General features: G+C 40.0%; 1 protein-coding gene and 1 non-coding gene across 14 annotated transcripts in view; one reads left to right on the top strand and one right to left on the bottom strand.

Annotated features, from left to right (window-relative positions):
* Window positions 1–27,058, top strand: part of MYO9A (myosin IXA) — a 307,192-nt gene that overhangs the window by 60,780 nt on the left and 219,354 nt on the right. For 12 of the 13 annotated variants that reach the window (XM_050796252.1, XM_050796251.1, XM_050796254.1 and 9 more), the window contains 2 exons: window positions 11,649–12,559; window positions 26,104–26,198. In XM_050796252.1, coding sequence (XP_050652209.1) covers window positions 11,720–12,559; window positions 26,104–26,198 — 935 coding nt within the window. In that variant the 5' untranslated portion in view covers window positions 11,649–11,719. Of the gene's footprint in view, window positions 1–611; window positions 727–11,648; window positions 12,560–26,103; window positions 26,199–27,058 lie in introns of those variants that run through there. The other variant, XM_050796253.1, reaches the window with a different exon arrangement.
* On the bottom strand, window positions 12,934–13,116 carry LOC126960360 (U2 spliceosomal RNA). The gene has a single exon (XR_007727921.1). It is a non-coding gene; the product is annotated as a U2 spliceosomal RNA (small nuclear RNA).

Genomic DNA, 27,058 nt, shown 5'->3' with positions numbered 1-27,058 from the left:
GCCTGGCCAACAATGTATGATCTTTCTTACTAACATTTATCAGTAGAGACCTGTGATAAAGCACGCATAAAGAGAAAGGACACTTTTTTTTTTTTTTAAAATAAAGAAAATAGTCTTGGGGATTTGATAAAAAAGCAAAAACAACATTATGTTTTTTGAAAAGTAATTTATTAACACTGCAGAATACTGTACAGAACACTGCATTAAAAATCTTTAGGGACTTTTTTATTTCTTTAACTGAACTTCTAGTTTAAAGGAAAGTCTTTATTCCTTGTTTTCTTTCTTCACCACAGTTTTCCTCTATAATTAGTCCCTTCTAACTCAGTCCAATGAATAACATCATAAGCTGGTCTATTCTGAACTACACCCTGCTGAACCACAGCAACTTTCTTACGATGTTAGTGTATACTGTTAGCATATACTTTTGAAGTGTCTTCATTGAGATAGAGAATAAAAAGAATATTAATTTTCTATATAAAAGGTACAGCATTGTCTGATTGCTATATAAATGCCAATAATGTGCTTAGTTCTTTACGTGTATTGTTTTATTCTTACGGTCAGCTGTCATTTATATGTATAAATGTTATATGTATAAAAGTTGTCAGAGTACTTACTGGTCAGGCTAAGCTGATACACATATACTAGTGTGTCATACAATAATTCACGTTTTGTTTTATTTTTCATTTTCATAGGTTTTTGGGGAACAAGTGATGCTTGGTTGCATAAGTAAGTTTTTTTTTATTTTTAATTTTTATTTTTGAGATGGAATCTCACTCTGTCATCAAGGCTGGAGTTCAGTGGTGTGATTTCTGCTCACTGCAACCTCCACCTCCCGGGTTCAAGTGATTCTGCCTCAGCCTCCCAAATAGCTGAGATTACAGGCATGTGCCACCACACCCAGCTAATTTTTTTTTTTTTTTTGTCCTGAGACAGAGTCTCGCTCTTGTCGCCCAGGCTGGAGTACAGAGGTACAATCTTGGCTCACTGCAACCTCCACCTCTCAGGTTCAAGCGATTCTCCTGCCTCAGCCTCCTGAGTAGCTGGGATTACAAGCACCCACCATGCCCGGCTAATTTTTTGTACTTTTAGTAAAGACAGGGTTTCGCCATGTTGGCCAGGCTGGTCTTGAACTCCTGACCTCAGGTGATCTGTCCGCCTCAGCCTCCCAAAGTGCTGGGATTACAGGTGTGAGCCACTGTGCCCGGCCATTTTTGTATTTTTAGTAGAGACGGGGTTTTGCCGTGTTGACCAGGCTGGTCTTGAACTCCTGACCTCAAGTGATTGGCTTGCCTCGGCCTCCCAAAGTACTGGGATTAACAGGCGTGAGCCACTGCGCCTGGCTGAGTAAGTTCTTTAGTGGTGATTTCTGAGATTTTGGTGCACCTATCGCCTGAGGAGTATACACTATACCCCATTTGTTATCCCTTACCCACCTCCCACCCTTTCCCCCAAGTCCCCAAAGTTCATCGTGTCATTCTTAGGTCTTTGAATCCTCATAGCTTAGCTCCTGCTTATGAGTGAGAACATACGATGTTTGGTTTTCCGTTCCTGAGTTACTTCACTTAGAATAATGGTCTCCAGTTCCATCCAGGTCACTGTGAATGCCATTATTTTGTTTCTTTTTATGGCTGAGTAGTATTCCATGGTGTATATTGACCACAATTTCTTTATCCACTCATTGATTGATGGGCAGTTGGGCTGGTTCTATATTTTTGCAGTTGTGAATTGTGCTGCCATAAACATTCCTGTGGGAGTATCTTTTTTTGTATAAATGACTTCTTTTTCTCCGGGTAGATACTCAGTAGTGGCAACTGGGTGATACTCTGTTGCCTAGGCTGGAGTGCAGTGGCATGATTTGGGCTCACTGTAAACTTTGCCTCCTGGGTTCCAGTGATTCTCGTGCCTCAGTCTCCTGAGTAGTTGGGGCTACAGGCACGTACCACCATGCGCAGCTAATTTTTCATACTTTTAGTAGGGATGGGGTTTCGCCATGTTGGTCAGGCTAGTCTCAAACTCCCGCCTTGGCTTCCCAAAGTGCCGGGATTATAGGCGTGAGCCACTGCACCTGGCCTACTTTTAATTCTTTAAGGAATCTCCATGCTGTTTTTTTTATAGTAGTTGTACTATTTTACATTCCCACCAGCAGTGTAAAAGTGTATTCTCTTTTCACCACATCGCTGCCAACATCTATTATTTTTTTGATTTTTTTTTTTTTTGGCCATTCTTGCAGGAGTAGGGTGGTATCACATTGTTATTTTGTTTTGCATTTCCCTCATCATTAATGATGTTGAGCATTTTTTCATGTTTATTGACCTTTTGTATATCTTCTTTTGAGAATTGTCTATTCATGTCCTTAGCCTACTTTTGGATGAGATTGTTTTTCTTGCTAATTTGTTTGAGTTCTTTGTAGTTTCTGGATATTGTCCTTTATTGGATATATACATTGTGAAGATTTTCTTCCACTCTCTGGGTTGTCTCTTTGCTGATTGTTTCTTTTTCTGTGCAGAGGCTTTTAAATAGTTTAATTAAGTCCCATCTATTCATCTTTGTTTTTGTTGCATTTGCTTTTGGGTTCTTGATCATAAAGTCTTTGCCTAAGCCAAAGCCTGGAAAGGTTTTTCTGACATTATCTTGTAGAATTTCTATTCAGGTCTTAGATTTAAGTCCTTGATCCATTTTGAGTTGATTTTTGTGTAAGGTGAGAGGTTTTCATTCTACATGTGGCCTGCCAACTATTAACATTTTGTTTATTTAGAGATGGTGTCTTAAATATTGCCCAGGCTGGTCGTGAACTCCTGTGCTCAAGCAATCCTCCCACCTCAGCCTTTCAAATAGCTATGACTATAGGCATGCACTACTGTGCCCAGCTTGATAATTTATTTCTTCCATTACATTTTCTTCAACTGAAATAGTACAAAATGTGTTTTCTGTCAGCACCCACTTTTGTTTTTACTTGACATTGATCTGCTATAGGTAAAACTTGGGCTTCTATATTCTATGTAGTAATGATTAGCTGATATGCACTCTTGTCACATCTTATCTCAAATTCTGTTTCTCTGCAATTTTTTTTTAATTCTTTCAGTAAAATAGTGTCCTTTTTTTTTTTTTCCTTTCTGAGAGACATCTGTCCACCTTTGACCTTAATCTCATTTAGTCTTGCTTACCAAGGAACTTTGGCTCACCAGTTAGACCTTCTTTCTCTTTTTCTTCAGTTTTTAGTTTCGGCTTCCTTGCTTGATCCTATTTATAGTCATAGAGTTGTGTTCCCAAGCCCCCTAACTAATAAACATTTCACTCACAATACTCCTGCTTTCTTTTTTTTTTTTTTTTTGAGACAGAGTCTTGCTCTGTCTCCAGGCTGGAGTGCAGTGGCATGATCTCCACTCACCGCCTCCCGGATTCAAGCGATTCTCCTGCCTCAGCCTCCTGAGCAGCTGGGGCTACAGTCACGTGCTACCACGCCCGGCTAATTTTTGTATTTTTAGTAGAGATGGGGTTTCACCGTCTTGGCCAGGCTGGTCTTGAACTCCTGACCTTGTATTCTCCCGCCTCGGCCCCCCAAAGTGCTGGGATTACAGGCGTGAGCCACTGCGCCCAGCCCTACTCCTGCTTTCTTTGTAGCAGATTTGATCAACATCTGCTAACTACTTACTTGCCACTCTGTGGCTTCCTCCTTAACTTCCAAAATCTTTTTCTGTTTTGTACTTCTTTTCAAGAACACCAGTGATATCCAGAGACCTTTGTCTCAGGCCTAAGCCTAAAATAATAGTATGGAAGGGCTAAAAAAATCCCTTAAGAGATATTTAATTCCATTTTCTTTTCCTGTTTTGCTTGATGTTATTTTGATGTATTATACCAGCTTTTTTTTTTTTTTTTTTAATTATACCAGCTTTCTTTTGGCTAGTGTTTGTATGGTATTTCTTCTCCTTTAAAAAAAAAAAAAAAAACTTTCTGATTCTGCATCCTCATGAAAATAGCAGATAGTTGAATTTTAAAAATTTGATCTGACCATCTTTGTTTTTTAACTGGAGCATTTACATGTAATATAATATAATTACTGTTGTATTTAGCTTAAAACTTTACTATTTGTTTTCTATTTGATCCACCTATTCTGACTTTTTTCCCCTTCTCCTTTCTTGCTTTCTTTTGAACTCATTATTCTGTTTTTTCACTCTACTAGTTGGAAAGTTACACTTATTTATTTATAACTTTTAGTTTCAAGAGTACATGTACAGGTTGGTTCTTTAGATAAATTGTGAGTTGCAGGGGTTTGGTGTACAGATGATTTTGTTACCCAGATAATAAGCACAGTACCCGATAGGTAGTTTTTTGATCCTCACCTTCCTCCCACCCTTCACCCTCAAGTAGGCTCTGGTGTCTATTGGTCCCTTCTTTGTGTTCATGTGTACTCAGTTTTTAGCTCCCATTTAGAAGTGTAGAGTTAGATTTTCTGTTCTTGCATTAGTTTACTTAGGATAATGGCCTCCAGTTCCATCCATGTCGCTATAAAGGAACGTCATCTCATTCTTTTTTATGACTGCATAGTATTCCGTGGTGTATCTGTGCCACATGGAAAGTTATACTTAAAAAATCTTTTTTTTTTTTTTTTTTTTTTGAGATGGAGTTGCGCTCAGTTGCCCAGGCTAGAATGCAGTGGTGTGATTTTGGCTTACTGCAACCTGTGCCTCCTGAGTTCAAGCAATTCTCCTGCCTCAGCCTCCCGAATAGTTGGGATTACAGACACGCACCACCCTGCCTGGCTAATTTTTTTTGTACTTTTTAGTAGGGACAGGGTTTCACCATGTTGACCAGGCTGGCCTCAAACTCCTGACCTTAAGTGATCCGCCTGCCTCAGCCTCCCAAAGTGCTGGGATTACAGGCGTGAGCCACCAGGCCCAGCCTAAAAAAAATATTTTTTAGTGGCTACCCTAGAACAACCGTCAGCAAAATTTTCCTGTAAAGGAGCATATAGTAAAAATTTTTACACAAAAATTTTTGGCTTTGTGGACCAGCCTGGGCAGCATTCCATCTTGCTATAGGGTGATACTTCTTGGGATGATACTTTTCTGGCTGGAAACGTCTGTGGCCAGTGGCGCCTTTGCCTGAGTTTTTCTTGGGTCTGCTGGGCTTGTTCTGCTCACTCTGAATGGCAGGCTGTCTTTGGCTTGCACTACCAGCCTGGATCCCACACCTACCAAAGGTGAGCCAGGCATGGAGTGCCGAGGGTTGTGTGAGTGAGCGAGGAGTTTGGCCACTGTACAGAACCGAGCATGCTGGCTGCAGTGGGGCAGGCAGCTCCGGGTGCAGGCACAGGTGCTGGCCTCCTTGCAAGGCTGTGGCTGGACTAGGCGTACCATAAGCAGCTTCCATTGCTGGCACTGGGGAATGCAGCGGTGTTCGGAAGCTTGGAGATGCCAGGAACCGCAGAGCCTCAAGGAAGGTGTCACAGCCTTGGCTCAGGGAGCCCCCAGGTCTGGGCTCCATGAAGGTCCTCAGCTCTTTTCTCCTTCTCTCTTCTCTCCTGTTGCCTACAATGCGATGAGCAAGGGGCGTATTTCAGCCCTGTTTGTGTTATGGTTCTTTTAGCCCTGCCATTCGGCAGGTCCTGAGTTCTTGTTCTGCACCCAGGAAGAATGAGGTATGCGGAGAAGTGGAAGGTGAGCAAGGCGAAGAGGAGCTTTATTGAGTGCTAGAACAGCTCAGAGGAGACTTGCAGTGGGTAGCTCCTCTCTGCAACCAGGGTATCCTGATGAGTGTTCAGCCCTCAGCAGAGTGGAGACCATGGAGTGGGTAGCTCCTCTCTGCAGTTGGTTGTTGCATAACTCTTCAGCTCTCAGCAGAGGAGACCCTGGGGTGGGTAGCTTCTCCCTGCAGCTAGTTGTCCCGTCATCTCAGCTCTCGGCAGAGAGGAGACCCTCGGGTGGGCACCTTTTCTCTGCAACTGGCAGGTGGTTGTCTCCTCAAGTCTGGCTGAGTTTGGGTTTTTATAGGTCTCAGCAGGGAGGAAGTGTGTACTCATTAGTTCATGGACAACCATGGGTGGGCCTGGAGGAAGCACCACAAGTTCCCACTCTGGTCATCAGGTGCCAATGGAAAGCCTTGTCCCCAGGCTTCAGGCCTTCCCTGGCTTGAAGGTGGGGCTTCACCAGGGACCTGCCTCCTTTTGCCCAGGAGCCTGTCTACCTCCTGCTGCTGTTCATGGTGCCCAGGCTGTTTGTGACAGGGGGCGCCTACAGGCCAGCACTGAACTGCCCTCAGTACCCCCTTGGCCTCCCTCTAGCGTTTGTAGGCGCCCAAAGTTTAGAGGGGGCCGAGGTGGTAGGGGACTGGTGTATCAGTGCTATCTGGAGCGTGCGCACACTTGACCACACTGTGACAGTGCCCAGGCTCGGACCCAACCTTGCTCTGAGATTGGAGTGGGTGCTGGGAGTGAGGAGAGGCCAGGCAATGGGAGCAAACACTTCTGAACCTGCAGTGGCTGGGCGGGGGGCCTTCCCAGGCCTCTGAGAGTGCAGAGATGCCTGGGTCTGCAGCTGCAGGTTGGGCGGCTGCAGCTGTGCCTGGGAGGGTGGGGCTCCTGCCTACTCCCATCCCCCAAGAGCACAGTGATGCCCAGGTCTGCAGCGCACCTGGATGGGTGGCCACAGCTGCACCCAGGGAGCGCGAAACTCCTGCCCTGTCAACTCAGAAGGTGGTGGGGCTCCCACCTGTTCCTGGCTTCTGCTGCCTCCGTGGAGCATGCAGTTCTGGCTGCACCTCCCCCACTGCAGCTGGTGTCATGGCAGTGGCCGCTGTTGATGGGCCGCTGCTGCCTTTGGTGGCACGCACTTATAGTCACAACTACTCGGGAGACTGAAGCAGGAGGATCACTTGAGCCCAGAAGGTTGAGGCTGCAGTGAGCCATGATTGTGCCACTGTACTCCAACCTGCATGACAGAGACAGACCCTGGCTCTATAAAACAAAAACAAATACAAAAACAAAACAACAACAAAGTAAAATGAGTTAATGGAAAAGGAGCTGTAGGAGTAAGAAAAAGAGGAAGACTACAAGAAAAATAACTATGTGAGGACACTTTCAAGAACTAGAAATCAGCTGCTTTAGTCATGCCATAGTGTGTGTTAAAATGAAGAATGAGGAAAGACCTTTGGATTACCAACTCTGGAATTTCGCGACTTTTCCAGAGCATTGTCAGGTAGCTTGCTATGTGGGAAGAGTGGTAAGGGAGTAGAAAGTGAGTTCCCAAACACTTGGGAATACAGTGATTTTCAAATACTATTTTCTGGATCAGCAATGACAGAATTACCTACATTTCCTCAACTCATAACTATTGTTGAGCCTGGTAATGTACATTTAAAAAAATATTTATTTATTTTATTTATTTAGAGATGGAGTGTCACTCTTGTTGCCCAGGCTGGAGCGCAGTGGTGTGATCTTGGCTCACTGCAAGCTCCGCCTCCTGGGTTCATGCCATTCTCCTGCCTCAGCCTCCCGAGTAGCTGGGGCTACAGGTGCCCGCCACCACGCCTGGCTAATTTTTGTATTGTCCGTAGAGATGGGGTTTCACCATGTTAACCAGGATGGTTCTGATCTCCTGACCTCGTGATCCACCCACCTGGGCCTCCCAAAGTGCTGGGATTACAGGCATGAGCCACCATGCCTGGCCGGTAATATATGTTTTGAAAAAGTTCCCCGGATGATTTTAATGAAAGCTCATGTCTCGCATTTGCAAATACAGATTTTTGAAGTATTTTAGCAAGGACTGGCTTGTGATCAAGATGGATTTCTGAGTGGTATTTTGAGACAAACCCTCCTTTTTGTAAAACGAAAACCAAAAAAAAACAAAGCAGTAATTGATAAAATAACAAAGATAAAACCAAACTGACAAAACTAGGGCTCAAAAAACGTAAACATTTCTGTGTTTCAGGAAGGAGCAGGTGAGGTTTTGGCTGCTTAGAAGTAATAGGGAAGTGTAATTAGAGTTGGGCTTATTGTTGGAAACAGTGGACCAAGATAGGACTCCTTTGTTAAAAAAGATGTTTCTAGGCCGGGCGCGGTGGCTCAAGCCTGTAATCCCAGCATTTTGGGAGGCCGAGGCGGGTGGATCACGAGGTCAGGAGATCGAGACCATCCTGGCTAACATGGTGAAACCCCGTCTCTACTAAAAATACAAAAAACTAGCCGGGCGTGGTGGCGGGCGCCTGTAGTCCCAGCTACTCGGAGGCTGAGGCAGGAGAATGGCGTGAACCTGGGAGGCGGAGCTTGCAGTGAGCCGAGATCGCGCCACTGCACTCCAGCCTGGGTGACACTGCGCGAGACTCCGTCTCAAAAAAAAAAAAGAAAAAAAAAAAAAGATGTTTCTGAGTTTACTTCCAGGGCTGCCATATTATATAACTTTAGGGATTAGATTGTAGTTACTTAGTACAGTGATCTTTAACCTTTTTGGCACCAGGGACTGGTTTCATAGATGACAGTTTTTCCACAGATGGGGTAGTAGGGGATGGTTTCGGGATGAAACTAGTCTGCCTCAGATCATCAGGTATTAGGTCATCAGGCATTAGTTAGATTCTCATAAGGAGCATGCAATCTAGATCCTTTGCATGTGCAGGTCACAATAGTGCTTATGCTTCTATGACAATCTAATGCTGCTGACTATCTGACAGGAGGCAGAGCCCAGGCAGTAATGCTCACTCGCTTGCTGCTCATCTTCTGCTGTGCGGCCCAATTCCTGACAGGCCATGGACTGTCACTGGTCCATGGCCCAGTGGTTGGGGACCCCATGACTTAGCACATCTTCTGGAGTGGTACAGGTCACAGCCTCTCTGGCTGTAAGAAGATTTGCTGCTGACTGCTGCCAGATGCCATAGCTTATATGAACCAAATACTTAGGGATTCAGGAAACTAAACATAGCTATACAACTAGGAACCTGGTAACTCAGAGTATATCGTCACTGTTATTGTAGAGCAGAATCTTCATCTAGACTATCTGTAAGAAAACTGTTTATGAGATAACTGAGGAAATTTGAATATCAATTGATCATTTAATACCAAAAATTTTTAGTTAAAAAATATATTTATGATACTGTGGTTCTCTTAAAAAAGTAGTAAACAGGTTCTCAGTAAGTGTTTGTATGAAAAACAACTTCCATCAAAAGTCCACTTGTAAAGCTAAATTCTCAAACATACAAAGTCATCTCATGCTAAGGAGGATATGAAATAAACAACCAGAAGAGCAGTTCAGTCTGGATGACGTTTCAATGTTAGTCTGAAAAATATTAAGTTACATACTCAGGATTTTCAAAAAGAAAAGGAGTAATAGCCCTTAAGTATAAATAATTTCGGAATGTAAACTGGCAGAAAAAAGATCAGGTGGATTTGAAAATGACAAAAACTTTAGAAGTGAAAAATATAGTTGTAATTTTTAAAGGCCAACAGCATGGTGTTCATGAATGAGAAGAGTCAATAAGATGTCAGTTATGTCCAATATTAATCTGTAAAATCAATGCAGTATTAAAATCTGAAAAGATTTTTATTCATGATAGTAAACATGTGAACTTAAACATTTTTATGGTAGAGTAAATGGCCAACGTAAAATTTGTAAAGAACAACACATTAAGGTAATGTGCCCTTCAGATACCAAAATTTATTATAGGACTGTAGTAATTAACAGAGGTTCGGGGTGGAAAAATAGACCTATGGAATAGAATATAGAGCCCAGAACAGATTGATAGGTACAAATCCATAGATGGAATCTATTTTTAGTATGCTATGAGATAGGACTGTTAATTTTCTTCACTTCAACTCAGATTAGCAATTGAACCAGTACCACAGTGAAATGTTTATCCTTTCCTAACTAGTTTTTTTTTAAATTTTTTTTTTTTGAAACAGAGTCTCACTCTGTCACTCAAGCTGGAGTGCAGGGGTGCGACCTTAGCTCACTATAACCTCTGCCTCCCAGGATCAAGTGATTCTCCTGCCTCAGGCCTCTGGGTAACAGGGATTACAGGGACGTGCCACCTTGCCTGGCTAATTTTGTATTTTTAGTAGAGACAGGGTTTCACCATGTTGGCCAGGCTGATCTTGAACTGCTGACCTCAGGCAATCCGCCCGCCTTGGCCTCCCAAAGTGCTGAGATTACAGGTATGAGCCACCACCTGGCCTATATGTCTGGGTTTTTTTTGTATGTTCTGTATTAATCTCTGTGTTTGAAAGACCATCTTGGCAAAAGGGAAAAAATAGTTTCTTGATTAGAAGACTGACAAATATATAGTAGTATGAGAGGATAGAGAGTACCCTGGGCAACATGTTGAAACCCCGTCTCTACTAAAAATACAAAAATTTAGCCAGGCAAGGTGGCGCACACCTGTAGTCCCAGCCAGGTTGAGGTGAGAGAATCACCTGAGCCAGGGAGATGGAGGGTGCAGTGAGCCAAGATCACGTCGCTGTACTCTAGCCTGGGCGACAGAACAAGACTCTGTCTCAAAAAAACAAAACAAAACAAAAAACAAAAAAAGGGAAGTAACTGAAAGTATTTCTTATTATTTTTTTAATAGCACATCATCCTTATATGTTAAAGGATGAAATAAATAAGGGAAATATTGATGACACATGAGAGTGGTTTTTTTGGGGGGCATATAACTAACTAATGAAGATGATAAGAAATAGGTTTTATCAGCCCTGGAAAGTGTGTGGGGCATATTTTCTCAGTAGAAGACAGGAATGGAATAAGATAGATGAGGTAAAGATAGGAATAAATTTTGAGTTGGAGAAGCCATTTGAAGGAAATCACTATTTTCTCAGTGAGGTATAAAAGTTGAAATCATTCTTCTAGAAGTGTGATATACTGTATATGAGGTTTGAGAAGATGGGAAGAAAATGCAGAATACTTGTAAGGAATGCAATAAATAAGGTTAGGTAAAAAGATATAGTGGTAGCATTGAAGGACAAAGGGAAGCTGAATAAAATTTGTAGTGGTGCCTAGTTGTATAATTTTGTTAAATTTACTCAGCAAGTCGGGGGAAGGATTCTTTTATTGCTCTTGCCAAACTCCCTTCTTCCCACCTTGTGGGAGGGAGGGAGTCAGAACCTAGAATTCCTTGAAAATATATGTCTATCTCTTTAGTTGGTTTCTCTCACCATTTTCTTGGTTTTATGTAATTTCTCTGTTTATCCATCTTCTTACTGTTTTTAACAAATTTAACAAAATGTTTGCTCCATTGTTGGAATTCTTTCTTGTTTTTGCTTTATCCTTAAGAAATTTTGGGTACAGGGCAATTAGATTTGCATGATTATTCTGTCTTAATCCAGTCTTTGTTAAGTGTAAGGAAAGAACTTGGTTCTAATCACAATTTCTTTAAAAACATTTGAGACAGCAGGGGAAACATTTTTCTTTCTACTCTTTGGATTTTTGTATAATAAAACATTGAAATATATGTTTTTTTGGCAAGTTACTATTTTTAGAAAGTGCCTAAATTTGGACAGTGAAACTTAATATTATGTGGTCTCAATGAAACTGTTGCTGTGCTAAGACACAGGTTAGTATTTTGTGTTTTAGAAGATGTAATCAACATGCTTGTTAAGCTTTTCTTTCTTGAACATCAGAAAGCAATGCATATTTACTTCTAAATATTTTGCATCTTTTATGTTACAGTTATTTTACCAAGAAAATGGTTTGCATGACTTTGAACATATACTATCCATGCTGATGGGACAGGATCCAATATGAATATAAATGATGGAGGAAGACGACGCTTTGAAGATAATGAACATACATTACGGATCTATCCTGGGACTATTTCGGAAGGGACAATCTACTGTCCTATTCCTGCCAGAAAAAACTCCACAGCTGCTGAGGTGATTGAGTCTCTTATAAACAAACTTCATCTTGACAAAACAAAATGTTATGTTCTAGCGGAGGTAAAGGAATTTGGTGGAGAAGAATGGATTCTCAATCCAACAGACTGTCCAGTTCAGCGAATGATGTTGTGGCCCCGAATGGCTCTGGAAAATCGCTTAAGTGGAGAGGACTACCGCTTTCTTCTGAGAGAGAAAAACCTTGATGGATCGATCCATTATGGTAGCCTGCAGTCATGGCTACGGGTAACAGAAGAACGTCGCAGGATGATGGAACGGGGTTTTCTTCCACAGCCTCAACAGAAAGACTTTGATGACTTATGTAGTTTACCTGATTTGAATGAGAAAACTCTCTTAGAAAACCTACGAAATCGCTTTAAGCATGAAAAAATTTATACCTATGTTGGCAGTATTCTAATAGTTATTAACCCATTCAAGTTTCTTCCTATTTATAACCCCAAATATGTCAAAATGTATGATAACCACCAACTGGGAAAACTTGAGCCCCACATTTATGCTGTGGCTGATGTAGCTTATCATGCCATGCTTCAGCGCAAAAAGAATCAGTGCATCGTGATTTCGGGAGAGAGTGGTTCTGGGAAGACTCAAAGCACAAACTTTCTTATTCACCACCTTACCGCTCTCAGTCAGAAAGGATTTGTCAGTGGAGTAGAACAGATTATTCTTGGAGCTGGACCAGTACTTGAGGTAAATATATAGAAATCTTGTTTTTGATTTTAATTTTAATTTTTATCCTTTGAGGTGGGGGGTGCACCATTCCTGGAGGTATTGCAATACCAGATCAATGTGTGGAGTAGATCAAGCAAGATCCTATTCCATCTCCCTGCTTCAAAAACTCATTTAGAGCTGGGCGCAGTGGCTCGTGCCTGTAATCCCAGCACTTTGGGAGGCCGAGGTAGGTGGATCGCCTGAGGTCAGGAGTTCCAGACCAGCCTGACAAACATGCAGAAACCCGTCTCTACTGAAAATACAAAAAAAAATTAGCCAGGCGTGGTGGTGCATGCCTGTAATCCTAGCTACTCGGGAGGCTGAGGCGGGAGAATTGTTTGAACCCGGGAGGCGGAGGTTGTAGTGAGTCGAGATCATGCCATTGCACTCTAGTCTGAGCAACAAGAGCGAAACTCCGTCTCAAAAACAAAACAAAACAAAACAAACAAAATTGTCTTTGGATAGAAGACATTCCACATATTAAACTTATAAAAACAGAACTACACTTGATCTTAGCCAGAAGGCTGAGAAGCTATAGAAATACTGTTCTTGCTACTCTGGGCACACTGCCTGCAGGGTAGCCCTGCTCCACAAGGAGCAGCAATTTAAAAAAAAAGAAAGAAAAATACTGTTCTTATTCTTAAACATATCTTTAAAAAATATTTGATAGATGTGAGAAGATGGAGTAAAACTAAATAGAAGTGTAGACATTATTTTTAGTAACCAAGAGGAACTGGAGGATGGGAAAGCAAAAAAGGTGGTGTGGAAGATTGAGGAGTGTGACAGTGGTAATTTTTTTTTTAAGTGAGTGTCTTTGGGTCATTAATGATGCAAAGAAAGAGATGACTGTAGTCATTGTATATCCTCCTGTAAGGGGAGAAAGCAGAGGCAGGTCCTGTCCGTAACTGCATTGTGATGGTTGGTGAGAATATTTTTGCTGATGTATTTGTATTTCTGCAAGCTTAACAGCTGTGCCTAGCATTGAAACTTGTAATAATGTAGAGAATATGGAAAAAAATGTTTAGTTGTGGAATGTTTTACAAGTAATACCATCCAATGTCCAAAGGAAAGATAAAACAGAAGGATAAGTACTCCACAATCTCACTTATATGTGGAATCTGAAAAGTTGAATGCATAGAAACAAAGAGCAAAGTGGTAGTTACTAAAGGCTGGGGGAATTGGAGAGATATTGGTCAAAGGACACAAATTTTTTAGTTATATAGGAGGAATAAGGTCAAGAGATCTGTTGTACATCATGATGACTATAGTAAGTAACAATACATTATATACTTGAAAATTTCAGGCCGGGTGCGGTGGCTCACGCCTGTAATCCCAGCACTCTGGGAGGCCGAGACGGGCGGATCATGAGGTCAGCAGATCGAGACCATCCTGCCTAACACGGTGAAACCCCGTCTCCACTAAAAAATAAAATACAAAAAACTAGCCAGGCTAGGTGGCGGACACCTGTAGTCCCAGCTACTCGGGAGGCGGAGGCAGGAGAATGGCGTAAACCCGAGAGACGGAGCTTACAGTGAGCCGAGATCTGGCCACTGCACTCCAGCCTGGGTGACAGAGTGAGACTCCATCTCAAAAAAAAAAAAAAAAAAAAAAAAAATTTATTTCTTTCTTTTTTTTCTTTTGAGACAGAATTTCGCTCTTGTTGCCAGGCTGGCGCGCGATGGTGCAATCTCGGCTCACTGCAACCTCAGCCTCCTGGGTTCAAGGGATTCTTCTGCCTCAGCCTCCCGAGTAGCTGGGATTACAGGCATGCGCCACCACACCTGGCTAATTTTGTATTTTTGGTAGAGACAAGATTTCTCCATGTTGGTCAGGCTGGTCTTGAACTCCCGGCCTCAGGTGATCCACCTGCCTTGGCCTCACAAAGTGCTGGGATTATAGGCATGAGCCACTGCCCCCAGCCTATACTTGAGAATTTCTAAGAATAGATTTTAACTAGTCTCAGTACAAAAAATGATAAGTATTGTGAGGTAATACATAAATTAAGTAGCTTGATTTTGCCATTCTACACTGCAGACATATGAAAACATCATGTTATATACCATAAATATATGTAATTTTTGCTTGTCAATTTATAAAAAAAAAAAAAGGAAAGGGAATATAGTGTTGGTTTTAGACCTGAAAGGAAAAGGTAATATTACTTAGTTGTCTTTTTAAAAGGTATTTTGTAGGTATAATTGAAATACAGTAAACTGTGTATATTTAAAGTGTACAATGTGATAAACTTTGACATGTATATAACCATGAAACCACCACAGTCAGGATACTGAACATATCCATTATCCCCAAAGTTTCTTCATACCTCTTTGTAATCCCTCTTTCACACTCCTTCCCATATACACCCCACCCGTATATGGGAAACCAGTTAAGTTCTTTCTGTCACTGTAGATTAGTTTGCTTTTTCTACCATTTTATGTACATGGAACCACATAGTATGTACCCTTTTATATTTGGCTTCTCCCACTTGGTATAATTATTTTGAGATTTATCCATGTTGTTGCATGTGTCAATAATACATTCCTTTTTGTTGCTAAGGTAATAGTATTCCATTGGATATCACAATTTTTTAAATCTATTCACTTGTTGATGGATATATGGGTTGTTTTTAATTTTTGGCTATTACATTCAAGTTTATATAGACATACTTTTTTTCTCTTCAGTAATTATCTAGGAATGGAATGACTAGATCAGATGATAAGTATGTGTTTAACTTTTTATTAAGTTCTTTAATTTCTCTTGGCAGTATTTTATAGTTATTAGTGTACAGATCTTTTACATCTTTGGTAAGATTTATCTCTCAGTATTTTTGAGGATGTTATTATAAATGGTGTTCTACAATTTTCAATTGTTTGTTGCTAGTATATAGATATACAGTTGATAGTTACATGTTGATCTTCTGCAACCTGGCTAGACTTAAGTATTAGTGCCATTAACCTTTTTTTTTTTGAGACGAGGTCACCCTCTATTGCCTAGGCTGGAGTGTAGCGATGTCATCATAGCTCACCGTAGCTGCAATCTCCAGGCTCGAGTGATCCTCCCTCCTTAGCCTTCTGAGTAGCTGGCCTTATTGGCCTGTGTTGCTATGCTGGGCTACTTTTTTTTTTTTTTTTAGTAGCGATGAGGTCTCACTATGTTGCCTAGACTGACTGGTCCTGAACTCCTGAGCTCAAGTGATCCTCCTGTCTTGGCCTCCTTTAAAGTGCTGGGATAACAGGAATGAGCCACCGCACCTGCCCACCCCCACACCAACTTTTTTATAGATTCCATTGGGTTTTTCATATAGTCAGTCATGTCTGTAAATAAAAAGTTTTTCTTCCTTTCTAGTTTGGATGTCTTTTTTTTTTTCTTGCTTGATTTCACTGGCTACTCCAGTATAATGTTGAATAGAGGTGGTTGAAAGCAACGTCCTTGTCTCGTTTCTAATCTTAGGGGAAAACATTTAGTTTTTAGCCATTAAGTTATAATGATAGCTGTTGGTTTTGTGTAAATTCTGTATCAAATTGAGCTTGATTCCTTCTATTCCTAGCTTGTTTAGATCTTTTTTCAGGAATGGATGTAAAAATTCATTCTGTCACGTGTTATTTCTGTGTCTTACTGAGATGATTTTTCTTTTTAACTTTGTTAATGTGAATTACATCATGAGGGACATTGTTTTCTTTCTCATTAAAAAATTTTTTTTGAGAGTGGATCCCACTGTGTTGCCCAGGCTGGTCTCAATCTCCTGGGCTTCAGTGATTCTCCTGCTTCAGCCTTCCAAGTAGTTGAGATTACAGGCATGCACCATCATGCCTAACACTGTTTTCTTTAATGTCTTTTTTTTTTTTTTTTTTTTTGCATTCTATCTTTTGCATTGATAGAACTATCAAGTCTCATAGGATGAATTGGGAAGTCTTTTCTCCTCATATTTTTGGAAGAGTTGTGTAGAACTGATTTTTTTTTTTTTTTTTTTTTTTTTTACTGTCAGTGTTGGAATTCATTAATGAAGCCATCTGGACCTGGTGGGAGAATTTTACACAAGGCTTCAATTTTTAAAGTAGATATAGAGTTATTCATATTTTTTTTTTGTAAGCTTTGGTAGTTTGTATCTTTCAAGAAATTTGCTTAATCTAAGTTACCATATTTATTGTCATAAAGTTTTATATAATAGTCCCTTATTGGGAACTGCTGCAGCTACCACCGCTGCCGCTGGCTCTGCAGCTGTAGGGGACCCGTGCTGGTATGCAGGTGAAAGGCACTCTTTGCCTGCTGAAAGTTCCCACGGAAAAACTACCATCTCCTCAGCTCACCATGGTGTACGAAACTGATTTAACTACCGGAGATGCTGGGGCTTCCAGCACTTACCCTATGCAGTGCTCGACCTTGCGCAAAAGTGGCTTCATGGTGTTCAAAGGACAACCATGCAAAATAGTGAAGATGTCAACTTCCAAAACTGGAAAACATGGTCGTGCCAAGGTTCACCTTGTTGGAATTGCTATTTTCATGGGCAAAAAAAAAAAAAAAAAAGATATTTGTCCTTCTGTTCACAACATGGGTGTTCCAAATATTCAGACACATGATTATCAACTGATACGCATTCAAAATAGTTGCCTTCCCCTGCCGACAGAAACCGATGAAGTTCCTGAGGATCTTAAACTGCCAGAAGGTGAAGTAGGCAAATAAATACAAGGAAAATACAATGCAGGTGAAGATGTGTTTGTCATGTGTGCAATGAGTGAAGAATATGCTGTAGCCATAAAACCCTGCAAATAAATGGGAGCCTTGACCTCCCTGGCTTAAGCAATTCTCCCACCTCACCTTCCCAAGTAGGTGGTATTACAGGCATGTACCACCACGCCTGCCTTATTTTTGTATTTTTTGTAGAGACAGAGTTTTACCATGTTGCCCAGGCTGGTCTTGAGCTCGCAGGCTCAAGTGATCTGCCTGCTTTGTGCTAGAATTACAGGCTTTTAAAGTGCTAGAATTACAGGCTTTTAAAGTTTTTAGTATGATCTCTGAGGTCATTAATTTTAGATCATTCTTCTTTTCTAATATATTTATTTAGTGTTGTAAATTCTTTCGTAGGTACTGCTTGTACTGCTAACCCACAAATTCTGATATATTGTGTTTTCATTTTTATTTAGTTTAAAACATTTGATAATTTCCCTTTTGATTTCTTTTTTTGTGACTTATTCTTTATTTTTTTGTTTCCTGCTGTAAAGCCATAATTATATAATCAGTATAGAAAGAAATGTATAAAATATTGTTGTAGAAAATACTGGGTTCTTCGGGAGGCAGAGATTGCAGTGAGCCAATATCATGCCATTGCACTCCAGCCTGGGCAACAGAGTAAGACTCTATACAGAGTAAGACTCCATCTCAAAAAAAACGGAAAATACTGGGTTCTTGTCACATGACCAGGAAAGATTAGGCTCGCAGACACATAGAAGGGTGAGGAGTAAAATTATTGAATGAAAAAGAAAAACAACTCAGCAAAGTGAGATGAAGTCCTCCTAACAGACTGTCCACCTCACTGATTTGATCCCAGGTCTTCACACAGAAACAGGAGAGGCCAGGCTCCTCCCCGCTGCAAATGGCATAGACTTCACAAGTCTTCACCCTGTCTTCCTAGCGTGCGGGTTGGTTAGAGATTCTCCTGGAACCTTTTGTTAACTTGGCTGTCTTATTCTCCCCTCTAAAAACGTGCATCTAAGTGCCATTAGAATAAGGATAAGGATAAGGATGAAGACCAATTTTAACTGCCTCCTGCTGACAGGGGCCACTGTTTTGGAAAAACAGCAGTCAGATCCTCCTAGAGGCCTATCTACAGGTTCCCAGCTAGTTCCCAGTGGCCATTGTCCAAGGCTCCTAGTTGGATGACCGTTTGGAGCTAGATGGCCCAGTCAGGGCTATGTTCTGACATACTAATGTGTCCGTGCAGGTGGATGAGGTTACGATTGGTGGTCCATAAGCCTAGGGTAATGGAGAGACCAGGTTGCTGCTGCAGGTTCAGGGTCATTTCCCAGCTTCCAGGATGTCCTGGTATCTTAGCTGTGCATCTCCCAGGACCTGTAGATCACAGGGCAATGGAGGCTGTGACAAAGTCACCAGGGACTCCCAAGGTGGAGGACGCAGAACAGCAGAGACAGATCCCCCCTACCACCCCCCCTCCTTTTTTTTTTTTTTTTTTTTTTTTTTTTTTGAGACAGAATCTTGTTCTGTTGCCTGGGCTGGAGTGCAGTGGCACGATCTCAGCTCACTGCAACCTCCACTTGCTGGGATCAAGCGATTCTCCTGTCTTAGCCTCTTGAGTAGCTGGGACTATAGGTGTGTGCCACCAGGCCCAGCCAATTTTTGTGTCTTTAGTAGAGATGGGGTTTCTCCATGTTGGCCAGGCTGGTCTTGAACTCCTGACCTCAGATAATTCACCCACCTTGGCCTCCCAAAGTGCCAGGATTACAGGCATGAGCCACTGTGCCTGGTCTGATTTCTTCTTTGAACCATGGGTTGCTTAGATTTGTGTTTAGTTTGTAAATATTTAAATCCTATCTGTTTTTCTTTTGAAACCTAATTATTTTATTATAAATATATATAAACAAAAATTTTAAAGACACTGAAAAATGTACAAATATACAACTGTATTTAAATTTTTTTCCTTAAAGTTTGTTTACAGCTATAAAGCAAAACAGATGTTACCAAATTAAGTACAAACGAAACTTCAAATCAGTGAACTTTAGATTAAGAGTATTACTTGAAAAGTATGGATGGTATTGTTTTGTTGAAATTAATTTGCTGCTCATGAGTGAATATAATACTTTCTAAAACAATGACATACTTATATGTGTCACTTTAGTTTCTTTCACATAACCAATTCTCAATAAAGATTTGTGAATTTAATTTTCAGGAAGGTGTAAATAATTTGAAATATTTTGATGTATCAGAAAACCAAAATCTGAAGTCTTTATCTTTGGCCCACTGCACGTTATATCTATCTAACCTCTGTATAGACTATATAGATAAATTTGGATTTCACTCTCCCTATATATAAATACATATCTCTACTTATATCTGTATTTTTACTTATAGGTAAATAAACATATATAGATTATGTATATATTTTAAGTTATTTAATTATACATGCTATAAAACGCTCAATGCAGAAACGAATGAAGTAAGAAATGAAAGCCCTTTTGTACAAACATTAGGTTGCTGTAACAAAGGTCAAAACAATAAGGGATTAAAGAGGATAGACTCTTATTTCCCTCACATCATAATACACATGGTATCAATCTTGGGCCGATCTGGTTGATTGTGCAGTGATGGGCATGGGCCCCTTCTTTGTGACTCTGCCATTCTCAGTACATGGCTTCCATTTTAGTCTAAGATGGCTGTTTCCTTTTACCCCACTGATTTTTGGTTCTCATGAAGGTGCTTTTTTTGTGTGTGTAGTTGTTAAATTGGTGTACTTTTGTGTGTGGGGGAGCAGTCAGTGGATCTGTGGCTCTGTTCCACATCTTGCTGTACCCCAATCCTGCCCTCTGAGATTCTGTCCCCTGTTCTTGATTTATAATTTAATTCTTTTGTGGTTAGATAACACTGTGTTGTATAACTTGAACTCTTTTAAAGTTATTGAGACTTGTGGCCCAGAACATGGTCTTTCATGATGGATATTTTTTGTGCATTTAAGAATTCTGTATTTTGGCCAGGTTAAATAACACTGTTGTATAGCTTGAACTCTTTTAAGTTTATTGAGACTTATGGCCCAGAACATGGTCTTTCTTGGTGGATATTTTTTGTGCATTTAAGAATTCTGTATTTTGGCCAGGTGTGGTGGCTCATGCCTGTAATCCCAGCACTTTGGGAGGCCAAGGAGAGTGGATCACTTGAGCCCAGGAGTTCAGGACCAGTCTAGACAACATGAGTGAGACCCTGTCTCTACAAAAAAATGGGAAAAAAATTAGCTGGATGTGTTGGTGTGCACCTATAGTCCAAGCTACTGAGGAAGCTGAGTTGGGAGGCTGAGATCAGAGAATTGCTTGAGCACAGGAGGTTGAGGCTCCACTGAGCTATGATGGTGCCTCTGCACTCCAGCCTGAGTGATAGAGTGAGACCCTGTCTCAGAAAAAAAGAAAAAAAAAAAAAAGCTGATAGCCTGTGCCTGGTAAGTCCAACATCTGGGCTTTATCAGGAACGGTTGCTGCTTATTGCTATTTTTCATTTTCCCATGCCCATACTTTTGTATTTTTTTGCATGTCTCTTAATTTTTTGGTGAAAACTAGACATTTTAAAATAATAATAATGTTGCATCTCAAAATGAGATTTTCCCAAGGTTTGTGCTTTTTATTTTACTGTTGTTTGCTTGTTTCATGACTTCTCTGAACTAATTTTGTAAAGTCTGTTATATTTTTGTGCATGAGATCATCAAAAACTGTACTCAGTTATAGTGGTTAGTTATGATTAGACTTGGATTTCTTTAAATGCCTTGAAGTTAAGGCTTCCAGTCTTTACTATGAGGTTCTATGTGCTTGTTGGTTCACCCCTTCAGTACTCAGCCAAGCGGTTATCAACTCTGCGTTACCTTTTACTTCCTGCTTACAAAGAACCTCAAGTTCAAAACACAGGTCTCCTGTGTTTTGTGCGCATGGACATATCCTGGGCATGTGCAGTGATGTGCGTGCTCATGGCCTTCCATATGCCCGTGAATATTTCAGGTGTTTTCGAAGTCCCCTTTGTACATATTATTCACCAGCTTTTCCTTTTAAGTTGTTTGGGTTTTTTTTTGTTTTTTTTTTTTTTTTTTTTTTTTTTTTTTTTTGCCCCTTTCTGTTATTGCCACCTTAAGCAGTTACAGTGTTTAAACCATTGCTTCTGATTGTTTTTGACAAACACACATAGTGATGGTGGGTGGGTGCAGTGGGGAGTGTGAAGAGGCTGTTTTCAGCAAGTGATTTCCAAGTAAGGTCAAGAAAGTCTGTATGGCACCACTGCACTCCAGTCTGGGTTGACGGAGTGAGACCCTGTTGCAAAAAAAAGTAGGGTGGGGGCAGGCACCATGGCTCATGCCTATAATCCCAGCACTTTGGGAGGCAGAGGTAAGTGGATGGCTTGAGCCCAGGAATTCAAGACCAGCCTGGACAACATGGGGAGACTCACCTCCGCCCGCCATCTTTACAGAAGAATACAAAAATTAGCTGGGTGTGGTGGTGCATGGCTGTGTGTAGTCCCAGCTACTCAGGAAGCTGAGGTGGGAGGATTGCTTAAGTCCTGGAGGTGGAGGCTGTAGTGAGCCGTTATAGCACCACTGCACTCCAGGCGACAGAGTGAGATCTTGTCTCAAAAAAAAACAAAAAACAAAACAAAACATACACACTAAGAGATACACACAAAGAACTCTTTGTGAGTTTTTCCAGGGAAATGTCAGATAAGTCAAATTGTGATGATTTTCTTGGGGAACTGGAGTTTGGATGAGTTCCATCCCTGTTGAAGTGGCTTCTTGGGTGTCTTTAAAAAAAACCTCATCATTGTAGGATGTTGGTTTTTCTCTTCAGTGTGCAGCTAGAGAGAAAGGAGTAGTAATAGCACAAGTTAAAATGCCTGATTTTCCTAACCAAGACTCAGCTGTTTTTTCTTGATTAAATGCCACTGCCAAGGGTTCTTGCAATCCTTTGGTTAATTTTCAGAGTTCTTAAAAATTTGAGTTTGACAATTTTTGTCAGCATTCTTGTGCCTTTTATGAAGGAGAGGATGTTTAGAGGTCCTTACTCTGCCATTTTTGCTAATCTCACTCTCAATGATCTTTTCAAAAGATTTAAGTACTAAAAAATATTTTTTGTATTTACTTATGGGGCAACCATTTCTGCTGTTCTTCTTTCCTTATATAGATCCATGTTTTAATGAGATACCATTTTCCTTCTGCTCAAAGGACTTCTTTAATGTTTCTTTTAGTGCAGGTTAGCTTGTGATGAATATTTTCAACTTTGTATATCTGAAATTGTGTTTTTTATGCCTTCTATTTTGAATGACTGTTTTGAGGAGTTAAGTTTTTTTGAAATAAGTAATCTTATATTAAAATTCTGTGAATTTTAAAACATTAATTTTTATAACCATCTGTGTACAATTTTGATACAGAATAGTTTCATTACTCCGTAAAACTCTTCCGATACTCCTTATCTTCATACCCTCTGCCCTGCCATACTTTCCTGACTCATGGGAATCACTTGTCTGCTCTCCATTGCTGCTGTTTTTGTTTTTGAGAATGTCATATAAATAGAGTCCTATAGTATGTAAAGTTTTTTATTTTTTTGAGACCCGGGTTTCAGGCTGTCACCCTGGCTGGAGTGCAGTGGTACAGTCACAGCTCACTGCTGCCTCAACCTTCCAGGCTCAATCAAGTGATCTTCCCACCTCAGCCTCCAGATTAGCTGAGATTACAGGCGTGTGCCACCATGCTGGTCTAATTTTTAAAAACTTTTTGTAGAGATGAGTTCTCCCTATGTTGCCCAGGATAGTCTCAAACTCCTGACTTCAAGCAGTTCTCCCCCCTTGGCCTCCCAAATTGCTGGGATTACACATGTGAACCACTACATGTAAAGTTTTGAGACTGATTTCTCTCATTCAGTGTTGTATCTTTGAAATTCATCCAAGTTGTTAAAATATGGCAGTTTATTTTAATTCTGAGTAATATTCCGTTATGTAGATGAATCACAGTTTGTTAAATCCTTCATTTGTTGATGGGCATTTGGTTGTTTTCAAGCTTTGACTGTCACAAAGCTGATGATAATGTTTGTGCTTTGATGTGTATGTATATATAAATTTGTATTTCTCAATAGTAAATAGCCAGGAGTGGTATTGCTGGGTCATATTGTTAAGAGTGTGTTTCTCTGTGAATGTTTTACTTTTTGTTAGATTGTCTTCCAGAGTTGCTCTACCATTTTGCATTTCCACCAGCACTGTATGAGTGTTCTAGTTCCTCTGCATCCTCAGCAGCAACTTAGCATTGTCAATTTTTGTTGATTATTTTAGCCATTCTAATAGGTGTGTAGTAGTATCTCATTGCGGTCTTGACTGAATTTCTGTAATAGCTGGTAATGTTGAACATGCTTTCTCATGCTTATTTGCCATCCATATAACTTATTTGGTGAAGTATCTATTGCAAGCCTACCTCTCAAAATGGCCCTAAATGACTTTATGTAGTGATAAAAGTTGTGTTGCAATCACAGGTTAAGTACCAGGTAAAGCTTCTGATTGGCTGTTGACATTGTAGCCTTGGGCAGAATCAGAAGTGGCATATATGAAAATAGGAGTAGTACATCACATATTCATATTTCGTATCTCCAAGTCCATATTTCGTATCTCCATTCATTTAAATGTCAAATGCATTACATTTTGATAAAACTTATTTTTTAGGTTTTATCAAAATAATGCATTTGACATTTAAATGAATATTTCTTTGATGAAATTTATGTTTCTGTTTCTACATTTTATTAATCTGTGCTATGTGGTTTTTCTAAATTCCTTGTAAAAAATTTTCTATAGTGGAAAGGGAAAAAGCAGAATGAACAAACTATTCTAGGCATTCAGAACTCAGCAATGTCAAGTTTTTTTGTGTATATAGTTTGCAGATGGTTTGGTGATGGTTGAGAGCCTGGGGTCTTTTCCATGACTTACTAAGGTACAGTATAATCTAAACATAATTTTTATCTAAACATAAAAATCTGGAGATTTTTATGACTCTTTGCATTTGCTGTTATCATTATAGAATAATTTCTTAAGACATAGTAAAATGTAATTTCACAGAAATTTAAATGCATGCATAGTAAGTAGAGCAGTGGTTGTCAGACTTTGGTTTACGTCTGAACCACTCGAAGGGGGTTTATAATAAGCACAGATTGCTGGACCTTATCCTCAGAGTTTCTCATTTAGTAGTTTTGTGAGGGACCCAAGAATTTGAATTTCTAACAAATTTTCAGGAGATGCTGATGTTTCTGGTCTCAGGACCATGATTTGATGACTACTTGAGTACAGATGTAGTTGCTGGGGCACGAGCTTCGTTGACCTCCTCACCGTGTCTTGTATGTGTGTGTGTGTCTATGTATATGTGCTCTGCACAGTTACAGTTTAGCACAAACAGCTTTGCATTTAGGGAGGTGTTCAGTAAATGGCTACTGTAGGATTTTGGTGTTAGAGGACATGCCGTTCCCATGAGATTATTATAGGAGAAGAAAAAAGCTCTGTAATGAATCATCTCTGTGTCTTTTCTAGTTTTGTTTCTTCAAGTATAATGTGAATGCTCAGGCTAGGGCAGTGGCTTCATTTTTTAAAAACATTTAAATGTTAAATTTCATTGAGCTATATTGAGCTATAACTTACAATATAATGTACACATTTAAAGTGTACAGCTCAGTGAATCTTGATAAATGTATATATCCATGTAACCTCCATCATAGAATTGAACTGTAGATTGTCTTTATCACCCATTGTGCCCCTTTGTAGATATTTCTCAATTCCACCCGGATTCCCAGATAACCACTGATGTGCTTCCTGTTACTCTTGTTTTGCCTTTTCTAGAATTTCATATAAATAGATTATATGATATGTACTTTATGCCTGGTTTCTTGTGCTTAGCATAGTGTTTGTTGATATCATTAGTTTACTTTTATTCCTCGCCAGTATTCCATTCCTAGGTACTTACTTTGGGTGACAATTTAGGAAGTTTATAGTTCTTATTCTTTTGTAATGAGTACTCTAGCTTTGTTTTAAATAGGCATAATAAAGTATAGTACATTATGTACTGGAATTTCATTTCATTTCTTCTATTCTAAAATTGTAACTATTTTGATGTAATTATTATTTTCCTAACTCCTTGTTACTTCAGTTTAGCAAATTTTTAAAAAAGTAAAAGTATAAATATATTAAGACTTTTTTTAGGGGGCTTTGGGATGTGAAAGAGAAATCCAAACTGTAAAGAACATTAAGTTTTTAAAATTATGATTTATTTTGGCTGGGCACAGTGGCTCACACCTGTAATCCTAGCACTTTGGGAGGCTGAGGCGGGCAAATTGCCTGAGCTCAGGGGTTCCATACCAGCCAGGGCAACACATTGAAACCCCATCTCTACTAAAATACAAAAAATTAGCCAGGTGTGGCAGCGTAGGCCTGTAGTCCCAGCTACTCAGGAGGCTGAGGCAGGAGAATTGCTTGAACGCAGAAGGCAGAGGTTGCAGTGAGCTGAGATCACACCACTGCACTCCAGCCTAGGTGACAGCGAGACGGTGTCTCCAAAGTAAATAAATAACATAAAATACAATTATGGTTTATTTTACTGAATAGCAGAAAATAAAATCTACTTGGTCTTCTTTCAGTTAATTGCTTTTTTAAAAAATTTTACCTGAACCGTAAATGAGTCTGAACATAAAAGCAAATTGCCCTTTTACTATCTCTTCAGCATTTTGTCTCTGAGCTGACTTAATCCCCCCTCCAAAAAAAAAAGTTTTTTAAGTGAAACTAATGAGAATTATTTATTTTGACAGGCCTTTGGAAATGCAAAGACAGCTCATAATAACAATTCAAGTCGTTTTGGGAAGTTTATTCAAGTAAATTACCAGGAAACAGGCACTGTACTTGGGTAAGTACTGCTACTTAGCAGGCGTAGGCTTCGGAGCATGTTTTAATTTTTGTCTTTACCCTTTTATAAACTATGTATTGTTCATTCCCAGACATGGTGTCAACATTAAAATTCTTCCCTATCAATTTTTTTCTTTTGGAAAAGTTCAAACCTCAGAAAAATTTTAAGACTAATATAACAGTCACTCATACCCTTAACATAGATTTGTTAATTGTAGTCAATGTGTTGCATTTGCTTTCTGTATATTATGCATACATTTGCTCTTTTAAAAAATTGTTTTCAAGGCCGGGCACGGTGGCTCATGCCTGTAATCCTAGCACTTTGGGAGGCTGAGGTGGGTGGATCACCTGAGGTCAGGAGTTCAAGACCAGCCTGACCAACATATAGTGAAACCCCATTTCCACTAAAAAATACAAAAATTAGCCAGGCATGGTAGTGCAAGCCTGTAGTCCCAGCTACTTAGGAAACTGAGACAGGAGAATCTCTTGAACCTGGAGGGGGGGGAGGTTGCAGTGAGCTGAGATTATGCCATTCTGCTCCTCCATTCTGGGTGACAGAGCGAGACTCTGTCTCTCAAAAAAAAAAAAAATAAATAAAATATTGTTTTCAAGTTTTCTAATCTACATTTTTCTATATAACCATATTATTATATTCAAGAAATATAATTTTGTTACAATATTGTTTCTTATTATATAGTCTATGTTCAGAGTCCTCTGGTTGTGTGAGCAATATTCTTTACAGTTTTTTTTATTAAATAGACTTTATTTTTTAGAGCAGTGGTAGCTTCGTAGCAAAAATAAGAGGAAAAGTACAGCAAATTCTTACGTATCCCTTTAAACCCCCCCTACCACCACCCTTAC

Source organism: Macaca thibetana, chromosome 7, assembly GCF_024542745.1.
Source record: "Macaca thibetana thibetana isolate TM-01 chromosome 7, ASM2454274v1, whole genome shotgun sequence".
NCBI classification, from domain to species: domain Eukaryota; kingdom Metazoa; phylum Chordata; class Mammalia; order Primates; family Cercopithecidae; genus Macaca; species Macaca thibetana.
The sequence above is the reverse complement of the archived record's forward strand: the minus strand, read 5'-3'. Positions and strand labels throughout refer to the sequence as shown.